The sequence below is a fragment of the Myotis lucifugus genome, unplaced genomic scaffold, assembly GCF_000147115.1.
Source record: "Myotis lucifugus unplaced genomic scaffold, Myoluc2.0 scaffold_1, whole genome shotgun sequence".
NCBI lineage: Eukaryota > Metazoa > Chordata > Mammalia > Chiroptera > Vespertilionidae > Myotis > Myotis lucifugus.
The window spans coordinates 19,401,372-19,419,639 of NW_005871049.1; the positions used below are offsets into that span (position 1 = coordinate 19,401,372).

Here is an 18,268-nt window from a genome sequence, read left to right on the forward strand (position 1 = left end):
ATTGTTACGTTTTGACTCTACTGCGCTCTTACCTGCATGAATTCAAACAGCGGCTTTGGCCGGCAGGCCTGGTTGGCTGTCGTGTTTGAGATTTCCAAAACCGCGTGGGAGCTTGGACAGCCTGCCCGAGCAACTGATGACTGTTTGCTTTTTGTCAAACCGCCTTCAGGGTGGGGGTCCCCACTGGGGTGCCTGGTCAGCCTGGATGAGGGGCTGATGGCTGTTTTCAGGCTGCCACACCCCCTTTAAGGGTGGGGTCCCCACTGGGGTGCCTGGCCAGTCTGGTGAGGGGCTGAGGGCCCGTTTTCAGGCTGGCCGGGACTGAAGCTCCCAACGTCTCCTTTTTTTCTTTTCTTTTTTTATTCTGGGATTTATTTACCTTCTCTAATTGAAACATTGTTGCCGTCACTGGCGCTCCCAGCTCTGAGGCTGTGGCTGGCTGAAAGCAGGTATCTGGGGTTTGTTTAGCTTCTATAATTGAAACTTAGTTGCTTCCAGAGCTCAGAGCCGGGCCGCAGCAGGCGGGGAACCTTGGCTTCCTCCATCACTGGAGCAAGCAAGCCTCATGTTCACTTCAGCTGCGTGGCTGCCAGCCGCCATCTTGGTTGGCAGTTAATTTGCATATCGCCCTGATTAGCCAATGGGAAGCGTAGCGGAGGTACGGTTAATTACCCTTTTTGTCTTTTATTAGATAGGATTATAGTCCTATAATGTTTTGAAACATTGCAGGTGCTATCAGCATACATAATCATCTTTTTTATAAACTGATCAACAGCTTATAAGAATGCTTGAGACTGGTATACTATGGAAACTCACAAGTCGAAGAGTTACTCTCATTCTGCACACCAGGTGGAAAAGAAAGAAATAAAGACGTTTATAACATTAAATAAAGACGTTCAGAAAGATAAAAGTGAAAGTGTTACATATAAACATCTGGAATGCAGAGCGAAGTCCATAAGACACCATGACTATGTTAAAAAGAATTGGGCTCTTATTCTATTGCTGCCCCAAGGTGTGAGATGGCAGGTTTCTTAAGTTCTTTGAACCTCTATTTCTTCACCTCTAAAACTGTTAGTAAAACAGTAACATGCACCATTGCTGTGAGGATTAAGGTGGTGTAAAGAAGTTTCTACCTAATACAGAACCTGGCAGGGGTGTTTACAGGGCTGTACTTTAAAGGAGCAAAAGCATTCCAAGTGACTTCCTCATTAAGATTACTTACTGCAGCGCTTTTTCCTGGAAAGTTGAAAAAGGCATCAGGACCATACTTCTGAGGCATGTGCTTTAACACAGAGAGCAACTTCCCAGCATGTGGAGGCTATGAAAATAATCACCAGTTCATTAACCATATTATGTACCATCAAACAAAACTATCTACGTTTCATATAGTCATACTTCAATACACCCAAGAAGAACCAAATAATGCTATAAGCTAAAAAGCATAAAATAACCAGAGAAAGGTTATTTTCAACTATCTTAAATAAGTAAGCAACAAACTTTATGCCATCTTTTTGAAATACTATAAGATGTATGAGGTATTTAGTAAATATGAGCCAATATCATTTGACACTTAAAACTCTTCTCCACACTGCAGCAAAAATGATCTCTTAAAATTACCAAGTAAATCAACCCACCACCCACCCCTCTTTAAAACACTTTTTAATTTCACATATAAATAATGCTTACTGGTTCTATCTTTAAGGGCACGTTAAAAATAAAATATTTTAACCTTATAACCACAGTAGGAATTGTTAAGCCATTCAATAAAGAAGGTGTCTGAGACAGAAGAACATGTCCAGAGTCACACAGGTAGTAAGTGAAGAGGATGGGATCAGAACTCAGTCTGACTCCAGAGTCTATGCTTTTAACCACTACAATTTTACCTTGATATTATTCTTTCCTGTAGCTTCCTATTGCCTTTAAAATAAAGACCAAAACCCCTAACATGGCCTACAAGATACTTTATCTACCTCTACCTACACTGTTAGCCTCATTTTGCATTTCAACTTTCTCTTCTCTGCACTCTATCCACAATGCCTTCTCTGTCATAACAGGGCCTGAGCACAAGCTATTCCTTGTGCTAAAAATGTTCTCACTAAGCCTATTTCCCTGCCCTATAACTAAACAAAACGTACCCATCCTTTAGAGTTTATCTTCATGGTGATTTCCTCAGGGCAGTCTTCCCTAACCTCTGAGACTGGATCAAATCTCCCTATAATATTTCATTCTACAATATACCTCACTATATAGCACGTATAATATAAGTTGTGGCATTCATTTATTTGATTAATGCCTCTTTGATCCACAATATCCTGATGCATTAAACAACCAACAGCTAAAATGAAAAACCTCACTTACATTTACAAGAAAAAGCAAAGGTCAATCGGATATACATTATCATTTTAATCAGTTTACAAGCAAATGAGATAAAGTGTAGTACAGTCCTCTTTGTTAAAAGCTCAAAACCATGTCATACTATAAGTGAAATCACTGGCTCCCCTTCATCGTACTTAGTTGCTGCTCTAAGTTATTACTAACTGTCCAAAAGAGTTCGGCAGTATTTTACCTAAACGCTGGGTGGAAAGCTTGACTTTTAAGTGGTCAAGAAATTTTCCATCAACCACATTGCTTATTATAAAAGTCTAATAAGAAGTAACCACAATCACACCCATTTTTAAAAATAAACTCAAAATGAAATAACAAAAATTAACTCTGCATCTGAAATAAAAATACAGTATTATAGCATTTCCATATAGAGAAGTCATTCCTCAAAATTCCCTGTTCTATAAACCAATCAACAAAAATACACCAGCACTTTCACCGGCCAGTGTGGGTCAATGGTTAAGCATGGACCCATGAACCAAGAGGTCACTGGTTCGGTTCCAGTCAGAGCACATGGCAGGGTTGCAAGCTCAATCCCCAGCAAGGGGTGTGCAAGAGGCTGCAGATTGATGATGTTTCTCTCATCGATGTTTCTATCTCTCTATCCCTCTCCCTTCCTCTCTCTAAAAAAATCAATAAAAGCATATTAAAAAAAAAAAAAAAGATAAGCACTTTCCTTCCCAGACACTGCTGAGAGATTATACAATGGGAAAGCCTTTCAGAAAATAATTTGGTGTTCACATTGCAAGAGTTTTTAAAAATGTTCATGCCCATTGATACACAATTTCTATATGTAAAAACATTAAAGCAACTATTAAAATATGCTAAGCCCAGCCAATGTGGCTCAGTGGTTGAATGTCAACCTATAAACCAGGAGGTCCTGGTTCGATTCCTTGCCAGGGTACATGGCCAGGTTACTGGCTCAATCCCCAGTATGGGGTGTGCAGGAGGCAGCCAATCAATGATTCTCTCTCATCAATACAAATATATTTTAAAATAAAATAAAATATGCTAAAGATTCCCAATGATTTAAAAGAAAACATGGAGCCAGAACCGGTTTGGCTCAGTGGATAGAGCATCAGCCTGTGGACTGAAAGGTCCCGGGTTCGATTCCGGTCAAGGGCATGTACCTTGGTTGTGGGCACATCCCCAGTGGGGAGTGTGCAGGAGGCAGCTAATCGATGTTTCTCTCTCGTCGATGTTTCTAACTCTCTATCTCTCTCCCTTCTTCTCTGTAAAAAATCAATAAAATATATTTTTTAAAAAATAAATAAATAAAATAAAATAAATAAATAAATAAATAAAAGAAAACATGGACATAATGAGGTAAAAACGGAAGATATTAAAAGGAACCAATGCCCTGGCCAGTTTGGTTCAGTGGATAGAGCATCAGCCTGCAAACTGAAAGGTCCCAGATTCGATTCCAGTCAAAGGCACAGGCCCAAGTTGTGGACTCGATCCCCAGTGGGAGGCTTGCAGGAGACAGCCGATCAATGATTCCCTCTCATCATTGATGTTTCTGTCTCTCCCTCTTCCTTCCTCTCTGAAATCAGTAAAAATATATTTTTTTAAAAAAGGAACCAAATTTACAGAAATAAAAAATCTGAAATTTACGGAATAATCTGAAATTTTTAATGGATGAAATAAACACAGTACAGAAGATAAGTTACCTTAAAATACAGCAATAAAGCAATCTGAAATGAAGCACAAAGAGAAAAGATTGGGAAAAAAGTGAAAAGATCTCAGTGACTGTGGGAGACTCAACAGAGCTACATGTGCCTGGGCAATGTGGCTCAGTGATTGAGCATTGACCTATGGACCAGGATGTCACTATGATTTCTGGGCATGTCACATGCCTGGGTTGCAGGCTCAGTCCCCAGTAAGGGGGCGTGCAGGAGGCAGCTAATCGATAGTTCTCTCTCATCACTGATATTTCTTTCTTTCTCTCTCTCTCCCTCCCTCTCTATGAATTAATTTTCTTAAATTAAAAAGAAAGAGAGAGAGAGAGAGAGAGAGAGAGCACTACATGTAATTGGAGTCCCAGAAGAAGGGGAGAAGGGACCAAAAAATTTTTTAATAAATAATAAGCACAGTATTTCCAAATTTGATGAAAATTATAGTATAACCCACAGATTCAAGAACTTTAACAAGGATAAACACAAGGTAAACAATATAAAGAAACAAAAAATGCTAAAAATTAGTGATAACATCTTAAAAGTAGCCAGAGAACTAGAGTTTGATACAAATAAGCTAAAGAGTCTAACCATTTTAATACAATAGAGTATATAGAGCACAAATTTAAATACACTTAAACAGAGCTAGATTAAGGATTAGCTAGCAGCTGCTGTGAACAACAATCTCTAAAGGGCACTAAAGTAAGCTTAGAAATGCAACCAAAATGGAGAAAATATTTGCTAGTATTCTAAGGGAGAAATAACGAAGTAATGAAAGAAACAGTTTGATAAGGCAGCTAGAGTTCAAAATAAATTGACCACCACACCATCCACTAAGTTGCATCTAAGGAGGTGGATCCAATTACCTGAAAAGGTGTTTTGTTTTTTTGTTCACTGAGTGGGTCATTCATATGTAAGGGCCACAGGTATACTACTCAGATCAACAGAAAGAGAATTTGGGTGCTGCGACCTAAAACTTTTATTTTTTTGTCCTTACCCTTTTCATCAAAAAAAAATGTTGGATATATAGTGAAGAATAGCAATGTGAAGAAGGACCAATTTACTGCCTAAAACACTCAGTTCCCTTAATCCACATCTGTGTCAGGTCACGGCAAAGCATCTGTATAGCTCTAAATGCTATTTTAGTTGATCCCTTTCCTTCAATCTGACCCCTCTGTATACTTTCAAATATCAAAGAGTACTTAGGTTTATTTTACCCATTGTCCTTTATCTCCTTGAAGTTTACTGAAGAATAGCTTTAGTTCTCGAACTGTCAAATTATAGCTAGCCAGCACTCCCAACATGTCAACTAAAAGATCTGGAAACAAAGAAAACAATAAAATAATTAAGCTACTTATATTTCTTGAAGGATTAAAATATACTGTGATTAAGAGTTCACACACTAAAGTTCTAGTAACATGTTAGATGCTCAAGTATTTCTTAAATAAATATCCTATATAATAAAAGAGTAATATGAAAATCGAATCGAACGGCGGAACGACTGGTCGCTATGACGCGCACTGACCACCAGGGGGCAGATGCTCAACACAGGAGCTGCCCCCTGGTGGTCAGTGCATTCTCACAGGGGGAGCACCGCTCAGCCAGAAGCCGGGCTAATGGCTGGCAAGCGCAGCAGCGGCAGCAGGAGCCTCTCTGGTGGGGAGTGGGCCTAAGCCAGTGGTCGGCAAACTGCGGCCCCTTGAGTGTGGCTCTTCCACAAAATACCACATGCGGGCGCGCACGTACAGTGTGATTGAAACTTTGTGGCCACACTCAAGGGGCCAAAGAGCCGCCTGTGGCTTGCGAGCCGCAGTTTGCCGACCACTGGCCTAAGCCATCAGTCGGACATCCCCCGAGGGCTCCCAGACTGTGAAAGGGCGCAGGCCAGGCTGAGGGACACCCGCCCCCTCGAGTGCATAAATTTCTTGCATGAGCCTCTAGTTACTAAACAAGAAAAATACAGTACTTAAGAATCAAACTTTATTTCTTCACATCCATTGTACCATAGAAAAAAACATACCTGCTATCATACTATCGACTTTTTCAATTTTCCCAAGCACTTTTTCAACAAGGCCTACTTCAGTGCAGATTTGAAGGTTTCGTATGCTCTTCTTCAGAATGGCTGTAAACATGCTCCAAACTTCTGCTTGGCAAGTAATGTCACATTTTTCTAGGAGGTCCACCATGCAGATGATACTCTCACCTTCTTGGATAATGAAATTCATTTCCAAATCAAACTGCCCACCTACCAACTTCCAAAAGAAAAAAAAATTACAAGCATTAGTACTTCTTCATTCAATATAACTGGAGCATGCTCCTACGCTTTAGCTTGACAATTACTATCTGTACACATTCTTCTCTAGGTCCTACAACATTAAAAGGGTCTTTGTTAAACACACACACACACACACACACACACACACAGAGCTATGAAAATCTCAAAGAAATCTTCAAGTTAACATAACACAAAGTCAAGCAAGACTTGGAATATAAAAATGCAAATATTTTTTTCAACAAAAACAAACATGAGGTGTCAGGTAAATCACTACCTACTGCCCTGCTATGAATAAAGATCTAACTTAGCTCTATAACTGCTTCTAATTCAATATTTCAGTTATGAATTATAAATTTTGTGAACTACTCACAGCAACCTAAAAGTCCTTCGCTACCTATCAAAGGTATGAGTTCACAGCAAAAGTGGAAAACGAAAAATGGCTCAGAGCAAACACAAAAGTCAAAGTTTATATTTGTCAAATCCATGGTTTACTATACATATACATTTTGATGCCTCTCCTTCCCTGTCAATCATCAGGATAACTTTAGTCACACACCCAAAGTCAGAAATCAAGAAAATTTATTTCATTGACTTGACTATCAGAAAATCCATCCAGAGAAAGCTGTACTGACCTATCCCACCTTGCCATCTCACCCATAGCTGCCTCCCACAAACAGAAGGTTTTTTAAATTTTAACAAATCCCAATTGTTTAAAAGAATTAAAATGCTTCTGCAATTACTTTTGCAAAGCTATCCTTTTTTAGAATTTTAAATTTACATTACTGGTATTTGTAGTTTTCGACATAGAGATTATGGTTATATGTTGTTAATAGTCTTGAAATTCTGCAGGTCAAAGTTACCTATGTGAAATCAAGGTACATGATTAAACAAAGATTTAGTATCAGGATGCAGAACTATCCTTTTAAAGTAGATTTTTAAAATATCACCTGTACATACTCCTGTACTTCTGAACACTTCTTAGTTTTTCATTATGCATTCCTAAACCCAAAAGGTGGGCAAGAATTAGGACAAAGTGAACTTCACAAAACAAAAGCCAATACAGTGGGGCCTTGACTTATGAGTGTCCCGACTAACGAGTTTTTCGAGATACGAGCCGTCTCTCGGACGATTTTTTGCTTTGAGTTGCGAGCTAAAATTCGGGTTACGAGCCAGCTTCAGATACCCCACCGCTAGTTGGTGCAGCGAACATCACAGTGAACGCCACAACATCAGCCCAACATCACGTGTCTCACTCATTCACTTCTTGATTTGACATATGAGTAATTTGAGTTACGAGCTCCGTCACGGAAAGAATTAAACTCGTAAGTCAAGGCCCCACTGTAGCTTATAACAAACATAACCAAATAGATATTACTCCAGGAAAGTTCAGAATTAGGAAATCAATTAAACCTCCTTGCAACCAGAGATCAATATGTGTCCCAGGTTCTGCCAAAGATACACACTGGCATGAGAAAGAAAAACCAGAAAAATGAACAACATAACACAGTATCTGCATGCAGGGAGATAAGAATTCCTGGCAAGCAGAATGGTAAAGGCATTTGGTTCTTCTACGAGATTTTAGTGTACAATTCTTGCATCATCAGTAAGAAGCACTGTAAGGAGAGATGACAGCTGGGTTTCTGCTAAAAGAGCCCCTTGGTGTGATTGGGCCAATTCATCTAGCTGTGGTCCTGGTTATGAAGTATACATGCTCGATCCCCTAGTCCACCCAAAAATTCTGTAGCTACACAAGAACTCTAAAATAGACTTTTGGGGGGTTTTTGTGAAAATGATTTGCTTGTTTTGTCTTTTTCTATTCTAAAATAATTTCAAAGGTTCAAAAAGTTGTAAAATAGGATAGTTCCTGTACACCATTTACTCAGCTTGCCCTAATGTGAATATCTGTATATATAAAAGCCTAATATGCAAAGTGTCTCCTTGGGAGTTCGACCAGGAGACCAGGAGTTCGATCGCTCGCTATGACGTGTGCTGACCACCAGAGGGCGGCATGGAACAAAGGAAGGCCCCGGCTGGCAGCCGGCAGCCAGCAGCCGCTAGGGACCATACCCATGCACAAATTTCATGCACTGATCCTCTAGTATCATATAATAATAGTAGCATCATTAGAACCAGGAAATTCACATTGACACAATACCATTAACAAATATTACTCAAATGTTGCCACTTGTCATACTGATGTCCTTTTTCTGACCCAAGATCAGCATCCCTTTATTCTTCTCCAAACTGAGACAGTGGCACAGGCATTCTTTGACTTCATGATTTTGACACTATGGAGGCATATTTGCCAGGTATTTTATAGACTGTCTTATCTACTTTGTTTCCTTCATGTTTAAATTCAGGTTATGCATTTTTGGTACCTGATGGTACCTGATGTCAATATGTCTTGCAACTGGTGATGTTAGCTTGAATCAATTTGTTTAAGGTGGTGTCTATTAGATTTTTTCCACTTTAAAAGCACTTGTGGGAAATACTTTCAGACTATACAAATATTTTGTTTCTCATCAAACTTTTAAGAATCCACTGATGAATCTCACCTGCAACTGTTATTACTAAATGGACATCTGCTAAATGGTGATTTTATATTTCCATCATACTCCCTACATATAAATAGAAAAAGACTTCCTTTAATAATAAAATGCATCAATCACACCTGAAAAGCCAGCATCATGCTCAAAAAGGGAAACTGGAATGATTCTCATGAAAGTTAGAAACAAGACGAGGATACAGTATCTTCACTATCATTTGATATTATTCTAGAGATACAGAAGTCACATTTAGTCAAAAGGCAGCAGTGGAGGATTTGAAATTACAATTATTTTCAGATTATATAATCTATATCTAGAAAAACAAAGAGCTTCAACTGAAAAATTACTATAAATTAGAAAATATTTGGTAATGAAACTACTGATACAGTGAACGATATGGATCAATCTCAAAAGATGTATCTGTAGAACATTTCAGTAATGATGTTTGAATAAAAAACTTCACTTTAGCATTTTTTTGAATAGAAAAAAGAAGAAACAATCCCCCCAAGAAAACATAAGAGGCCCAGTGCACGAATTTGTGCATGGGTGGGGTCCCTCGGCCTGGCCAGCTGTGGGGAGGGACCGCAGGAGGTTGGCCAGCCACGGGAGGTTGGCCGTGGTAGCGCACTGACCACCAGGGGGCAGCTCCTGCGTTGAGCATCTGCCCCCTGGTGGTCAGTGCATCTTCATAGTGACCAGTCAACCGGTCATTCGGTCGACCAGTCGTAACAGTCGCTTAGGCTTTTATATATATAGATGGTTAGTAAAGTTGTGTATAACTACATAAGGGAATATAATGCAGCCATTGAAATGAATGAAGCAGCTCCATCTGATATGAAAAAATATCTAAAATACATTATGTGAGCCCTAGCTGGTTTGGATCAGTGGATAGAGCGTTGGCCTGCAGACTGAAGGGTCCCAGGTTCAATTCCAGTCAAGGGCACATGCCTGGGTTGTGAGCTCAATCCCTAGTAGGGGACATGCAGGAGGCAACCAATCAATGATTCTTTCTCATCATTGATGTTTTTAACTCTCTCTTCCTCTCCCTTCCTCTCTGAAATCAATAAAAATATGTATTTTTAAAAATAATAAAATACATTACGTGAGAAAATGAAAGTGGAAAAGTGTGAATAGCAGGCTACTATATGAGCATAAAACATACAGACAGACACATACCTAAGAATGATACACAAGAAACTAGTGATTGTCTCTGAAAAGAATTTTTAGGAAAGAGGGCAAAGGGAGAGTTCTTAGTATATACACTTTGGGACATTCTTCACACAGAACTAAATAGCTCCAAGTTGCAACTAACTTAAGAGACCTTACCTTCACCATAATATTACATCAATCTTTCATTTTGATATGTTTATTACCATCATTAACCACCCTTCCAAGAAGCTATAAAATAATTTTTGCAAGTAATTTCCAAAAAAAGACAACCCAAATATTTTACCAGCTTTTAAATTGAGTTGATATTGTGAAAGCAACATCTAGACAGGTGTTTTAAATATTCATCCATTGCTTTAAATATTATAAAATGTCTTTCAAGGAGAAAATTGATGGCAGAAATTGCTACACACAAATGTGTGGCATATTTGATATACTATATGTACGCATATCTATTATACCTAAAACCATACAGAGTCTACAGTATGTCATGTTAACCCTTTCTAATAGTTATTGGAAACTGATCAACCTTCAAAACACAAATCTGTTTCCAATGACAGGGATCATAATCTAAGTCCAGGCACTGGCTAGTTATTATCTGAGCTGTAGTAATGGCTCTGCACTACAAAATGTAATCTTCCCAAATGTCACAGTAAGTTATGAATATCTGAGCAGCCTAATGCACTTTACTAGCCATGAAATGTGAAAATGTAATCTTATTACCTTTTTTATGGTTGTATTTTTTTTGAATAATGTAGCCTGGAAACTGATGTATAGTCTTTTTCTGCATTTTAGCATGATTTGGTCTCCTTTGCTATATAGAACATTTTTCAAAACTCTCTATTTCAACACGTTTTAGTCTTGGCCTGAACTTCATAAACAATTTTTATAGCAACCTTCAGGGTGGCATAGCGTGCTTCCTATAGGTTATAGTTTAACGTACAAGATTATAGAAATTTTAAAGCATATTAATCAAAGAATTCAAATAAACCTTCACAACTTTTGTATTAAGAACTTTAATTGGGCATGATGATTATCTTCTTACCAATGGTTATATTAATGAAGTGATCTAAGATGAAATTAGTAATTAAACCTAAGTCACTTGTCTTTTCAGAAAAGCAAGAAATACATATAAACCAAAAATAATATTCTCTTCAAAAGATATATGCAACTAAAAAGTCTGTAACACATAGAAAATTCTAATACTTCAAAGTGAAGCCAAGTTTTCCCTGAAAATGTGCTAAATTTTTCCTGAAAAATGTGGCAAGAGTAAGGTATAATAGAAAAAAAATGGACAGACTACAATCACAGCCTATGCTCCTAATTAGATATCTTGTAACAAATCACTTTTTTCTCTGGACCTGTCCATTCATTTTGCAAAATGAACTAAGAGTAAGCTTCTTTTGTTTATCTGAATCCTTCAAAAATGTATTTACTTTTTAAAAGTGCTGATCTCAAGGTATTCAATTTATCCCTATGAATCCATTCCTAAGAGAAAGTGACCCTGTACACATTTACAGGCACTAGAAACTTATAAATAGGGAGAAGCTGAGGGAAAATTACAATGCCGTGGCATGGTCTATAAGGTCTCCCCATTGACATTTTCTTCTTCCCTAATGAGTTTCTAATTTGGTACATGAGATCCAGGCAAAAGATCTCACTTCCCAGCTTTACCTCAAGTTTCCAGTGATGTGACCAAACTCTGACCAAGGAGGACAGTAATATGTGCAACTTCTGGGTATATATAACTCTTAAAAGGAAGGTAACATGACTTCTCTTTGCAACTTTCCTTCTCCTTACATAATGTGCTGAAACAATGGCAAGAGTTAGAGTAACATGCTGGAATCTATATTATAACTTTCCTATTGAAATAACAGCAGAAAGATCTACGGATCCCAGTGATCCTAGAACTGTCTCAGTAGCTCTGGACCATTTAACTACCCAAATTTTCACCTGAAACGGCAAATACATTTCTACCTTGTTTACACCACTGTCATTAGGGCCTCTCTATCATATCAGCTTAAAACTTATATCCTGACTAATATATATGCTAAGGCCATTAGCTACATTTTCTCAGAAATTGAAACATTTATATATTTATAACTATCTCAAGTGACATATCCCCATTCCCACCTCTCATACTATATCAGGTGTTAACTAAGCAACAGTGTCTATTTTGGCCTAATTTTAAGAGATGGCAGTGTGCCCTGACAAGCTTAGAAACAGAAATAGCACATCCTGAATTTTACACAACTCAATTTTTAGACTCCACATGTGAAAATGTAATGGCAGAGATTTACTATCCTATATAATAAAAGGCTAATATGCAAATTGTCCCCTCGACCGGGAGTTCTACTGGGAGTTCCACCAGGGGGTGAGGCGGCCAGCCAACAGCCCACGGCCCCTCCCCCAAGCTAGCCCGGCCTGATCGTCCCGATTGGGGCAGGCCGGCTGGACCCCACCTCTACACAAATTCGTGCACCAGGCCTCTAGTATAGAAATAATAAATGATAAAATACAGAATAGAGTAAGAGATTAGATGTCATAATTTCATTAGTGTACATGTCTTTTGAGATCATCCCTAACATTAAACATAATACAATAATACATTGCCTAGTCAGTTACTAGTAGAGAAGAAAGTTCAATATGCTGGCAACATAACCATCAGCCTTTACTTTATATCAACCCTTTCCAGAGAGACTTAACCAAAATAACCTACTCCTCCAACATCAACTGAAAGAGAGGCTACTTAGGCTTACAAATGTACCATTTAGTGTCCACAAAAGAAAGTATTCTTTGAATTAGAATAGAAAATGTGCAAAAATTTATTAAAATGTTTGATAAAATTCCAATAAGAATTTAAATTTCCAATAAAAATGTACACACATATTCTTATATCTCAGACGTCCCTCCTAAGATAGGTTCACCTCATATGGCTTTCCCAATTACCCAAAGGTCTATTTTATATAACTCTAACATACACATATTTATGCATTATGTATTACAGTATTCTATAGAAAATACCTAAAGAATATGCAGCAGACTACTAGTGAAGTCTATTAGTGGAAGATAAAGCAGGAGGGATATCTCGGCTGTGAGGTCAACCCAGGGAAGTGATAGGTCCCAGCTCTACACCAGGCCCCTCAGCCTAGGGTTCTAGTGCCAGGAAAAATAGTCCCCATAACTCTGGCTGTAAAAGCCAGGGGGATTAAGGCTGAGGGAGACAGGGCTACTGAAGTCCCAGGCAGTTCCTCTTAAAGGGCCTGCACACAGACTTACTCCGACTCACTCCCTCTAAGTTCCAGTGCTGGGGCAGCAGCTCAAAAGACACCAGGGACATACAGAGAGGAACTAACTTGTCTGGCATCAGGCAACAGTTGGAGGAGCAATGTACTCCCAGACAGAAGTGCTTGCAGAGGTCATTGTTCCTTTGCTGAGCCCTCCACACAGCCAGCAGGTAGGTGACATATTTGAGTCTCCATCAACCTGGCTAACACTGTTCACCCCATCCTGTGAATGCCCTGTCTTGAACCATAAATATATAGGTCAGATAATAAAGTTGCATTTTATTGGTCAAACCACATAATAAGGTTGTGTCTGATTGGTTAATATTTGGTACCAAAAATCCTTATATATAAGTATAGGCACCTGATTCTTTTAAAAGTCATTTGGGAACAAAACAGGTATGCAATTACTTTTTTTGTATAAATCAATCAAAATCATAACTTTTTTCAGACAGGCAAAAATATATATTTTGATGTGCCACAGAATTTTAGTCATTAGTTTGAGTGTGCCATGAAATAAAAAGGTTGAAAATTGCTGCCATAGATGAACAAATGAACCTTTACCTAAGTACCATACCTTACACAAAAATTAACTCAGTACAGATCACAGATTTAAATGTAAAACATAAAACTTTTTAGAAAACATACAGAAGAAAATCTTCAGGATTTAGGATTAGGTAAAGAGAGTTCTTAGACTTAACATCAAAAGCAAGACCAATAAACGGAAAAAAACTGATAAACTAGACATTATCAAAATTTTAAAATTTGCTCTCCAAAAGACCCTGTTAAAGAGGATAAAGTAATAAGCTGCTGACTAGAAGAATGTATTTGCAAACCACATATCTGACAAAAGAAAATATCTATAATAAATCTCAAAATTCAACAGCAAGGAAACAAAAAATCTAATTATAGAACAACAACAAAATCCAATGGTCAAAAGACAAGAACAGACATATCACTTAAGAGGATATAAAGATGACAAATAAGCACATGAAAAGATATTCAACATCATTAGCCATTAGAGAAATGCAAATTAAAACCACAATGAGATATTACACATCTATCAGAATAGCTGAAAAAAAAAAAGTGACAAAACCAAACACTGGCAAGGAAGCAAAGAAATTGAATCATTCATACTTTGCTAATGGGAATGAAAGATGACACAGTCACTCTGGAAAACAGTTTTGCAGTGTTGGGTTTTTGTTTTGTTTCTTTATTCTTTATTGTTAAAAGTTTTACATATGTCTCCTTCCCCCCCCCCCCCCACTGACCTCTCCCCGCCCACTCCCGCCCTCCAGCACATGCCTCCACCCCATTTGGCAGTGTTTTAAAAAGACTAAATATGCAACTACTATACCATCTACTAAATGCACTCCTGGTATTTCTCCCATAGAAATGAAAACATGTTCACACAAAAACCTGTACAAAATGGTTTATAACAGCTTTATTCATCATTGCCAAAAAAAAAAATGAAAACAACTCAGATGTCCTTCAACAGGTAAATGGTTAAATTAACTGCTTTATTCATACCATGGAATATTACTCAACAATAAAAAGGAACTATTAGTATACACAACAATCTAGATGCATCTCCAGAGAAATGTTCCAAAATAAAACAAAAGGTCATAGAGCACGATTCCATTTATATAAAGTTCTTAAAGTGACAAAATTACAGAACTGGAGAACAGACTGGAGGTCGCCAGGGTTAAGGGAAGGTGCAGGAGGAGGAAAATAGATGTGAATATAAAAGGGCAACAGCATGGATCCTTATGTGAATGAAAATTTTCTGTATCTTGGTTGTACTAGTATCAATTCTGTGCTATAGTTTGTAAGATTTTCCTACTGAGGGAAACTGAGAAAAGGGTGCAAGGGATCTCTGTATTATTTCTTACAACTGCATATAAATCTACAAATATCTCAAAATAAAAAGTTTACTTTAAAAATACAAGTAACTGATGTGAGTTGTCACTTTGTTCATAGAATTAATTGCTCCACTAATAGAAAACTTTATTAACCTAGGTGAATTTCTCATTGGCAGGAAATAAAAGCCAAATTAAAGGGCAAGGAAAACCTCCTGAGTACAACTTCATCTAAAGACATACAAGTCCGAGTTTCTTTAATTCTGCCTTCTTCCCCACCCAAGCCAAAAATATATATATATATTTAATCACTTGCCCTGCACCTAAAAATAGGTTTGCCATATAATATACAAAAAAATGATTAAGCATAAGTTTATATCAAATGGAGTTTAACTATATATCCTATTGACTCAGATCAAACCCTTGCATTATAGAATATGCAAATTTGAACCTTCAAACAGGAAATGAAATTTTCTAAATCCATTACATAACTTCAGATTCATGTGTGCACTGAAGGCTAATAAATCATTTAAACCTTCATACACAGAACCTTTTTAAATTTGCATTTATCTACAGTAAATATTGCCATGTTCTTTAATAGCTTGCTAGTTCAATCTAGCAAACCAATGATTTATAGCAATGACATATTTTAAAAATCAGAAATCTATCACTGTGTGTCAACCAGTCAGAAGTCCACTGAACTTACATTACTCGGAATCAAAACATCCTATGATATGAAAGAGATAGCAAAATGTCCTGCATCCCATAATCGAATCAATTATTCCAGTATTTGAGTTTGAGTATGTTTACATATAACTGTTCATAAAATCACATACACTTTAAGAACCCTTTCACTTTAACAGCTTAGCTCTATTATGTAATTATTTCCTCATGTTCCGAACTATTTTAAAATGCATTGTTAAATTTCACAATTTATAATATGAAGACTCTGCAAATCCTATTCTGAGGAATAGCAAAAATTAGACTATATCAAAGAAACACCTATATACTAACTTTTATCAACTTTTAGATCCTTATAATTTCATACCAATATTCTTTAATATCACATCAATTTTTATATGTAGAGAGATTTATCAGATATGAAAAAGAAATTGTGTTAACAACAAGAATAAACAGGAAACAATCTAAATGTCCACTGTAACAAACATCTGTTTTTGTCTGTGTACACTCCTTTCTTTAATGCCCCATTCCATTCCTAGCATTCTTCCAGCAATAAAGTCACAGTACCTCACACCCAAGCCATAGAAAGGACACTTAACTCAGGCCTGGCACATAGTGGTCACAGTGATTAACTCAGGGGTGAAAATGTAACCTAAATCAGACCAATAAATATCATTACAAAGATTGTTATTTTAATTGAGAGGTAAAAAAGAAAGGCTTTTGGCCTTCTGGGTCAAAAGCTGAACTGGTATGTAAACTGGTAGCTTATAGCAGACATCGTCCCTGATATGTGAGAGAAACCAATCTACATCACAAATGGAGAAAGATATTTTAGTGGCATCAACTTCCTACTTTCAGCACCTGGTTCCAGAGTATCCTGGTTCTCAGAGTTTCATTCAATGATCTATTCTGGTCCTACAGCCCAATCAACCTTATACTTCAGCTAGTTTGATGTAAGTTTTAGCTCTCACAAACAAAGAAGTCCACACTAATTTCAAAAACAGGGAATTAGCTGAACTGGGACACACTGTACAATTGTATATAATGCAGCCATTTTTTAATAAAATTTTTCAGTTGCATTCATACTTCTCTATCAACAACATAATGTATTACACCTAATACCTTGTTTTTATTTAAAAAAAAATACTTTGTCAGTCTGGTCTGTTCCATGCTTCCATGTCTCCAAATCTCAGAGGGAAGGAAGGAGGGGGAGACAGGAAAACATTAGCCAAAGAACCTATACACACATATGCATAACCCATGGATACAGACAATAGTGCTGTAGGCCTGGGGGTGGGGGGTGGCTAGTGCGGGGTGGATAGGGTCTAGGGGGGAGGAGGAAACATATTATGTAATAGTTTGAACAATAACTATAAATTTCAGAAAATAAAATAGTAAAAGCAAAAAATACTTTGTTATATTCCTATGCTGCCTAAATAAAATTCATATACTGAATTTCATCAATTCTTAAAAAAAACACACACACAAAAAAACCCTCAAAAACCAGAATGTGTCTTACAATCAATGGCATCATAAAGTGAAATTGGCAGGTCTTTTTCTTAATACTGAATAAAATAATGGCAAAGGTACAACTGATAAATCTTAGATTTCATAAAATGCAATAGATAATAAGACTGATCAAGAAACAACAAAAAGCTACATAGTAATGATATATTACAGAATTGTATACCTGATATATATTTTTTTAAAATATATACTGATTTTAGAGAGAGAGGAAGGGGGGGAAGAGAGAGAGAGAGAGAGAGAGAGAGAGAGAGAGAGAGAGGGAAACATGGATATGATATATAAACATTGACTGGCTCCTCCTGCACGACCTCTACTGAGGATCCAGCCCGCAACCCAGGCATATGTCCTGACCGGGAATCCAACCTGGGACCTTTTGGTACATGGACTATGCTCAACTGAGCCACACCAACCAGGTCTGAAACCTGTACAATTTTATTAACCAATGTCACCCCAATAAATTCAATTTAAAAAGTTAAAAAAAAAAGCCCTAGCCAGTGAACTCAATGGTTAGAGCACTGGCCCACATACCAAAGGGTCACGGGTTCAATTCCTGATCAAGGTCATGTACCTGGGTTGCAGGTTTGATCCCCGGTTTCTTCCAGGCACATTGACGTTTCTCTCTCCCTCCATCTCCATTCCCTATCTTCCTTCCTTCTACTCTCTCTAAAAAAAAAAAATCAATGAAAAACATATCCTCCAGTGAGGATTAACACCCCCCCAAAAAAAAAAAAATTTAAGAAGAAAATACATAGTGCTCTAACCAAAATAAAGTAGAAACAAAAGTAATTTAAAATGTTTTTTCAATATGTAAAATCCTTGTAAATAAACACCTACATAAAGAATCTATACGACCGTATTTGCCAACAGCAAAGCA

General features: G+C 37.4%; 1 protein-coding gene across 1 annotated transcript in view; it reads right to left on the reverse strand.

Annotated features, from left to right (window-relative positions):
* The window catches only part of LRBA (LPS responsive beige-like anchor protein), a 546,641-nt gene that overhangs the window by 494,268 nt on the left and 34,105 nt on the right, over positions 1-18,268 (reverse strand). Inside the window, exons 3-5 of the mRNA XM_014455776.2 lie at positions 6,076-6,307; positions 5,273-5,373; positions 1,223-1,318 (exon numbers count right to left, since the gene is read on the reverse strand). Of these exons, the coding sequence (XP_014311262.1) occupies positions 1,223-1,318; positions 5,273-5,373; positions 6,076-6,307 (429 nt within the window). The remainder of the gene's footprint in view (positions 1-1,222; positions 1,319-5,272; positions 5,374-6,075; positions 6,308-18,268) is intronic.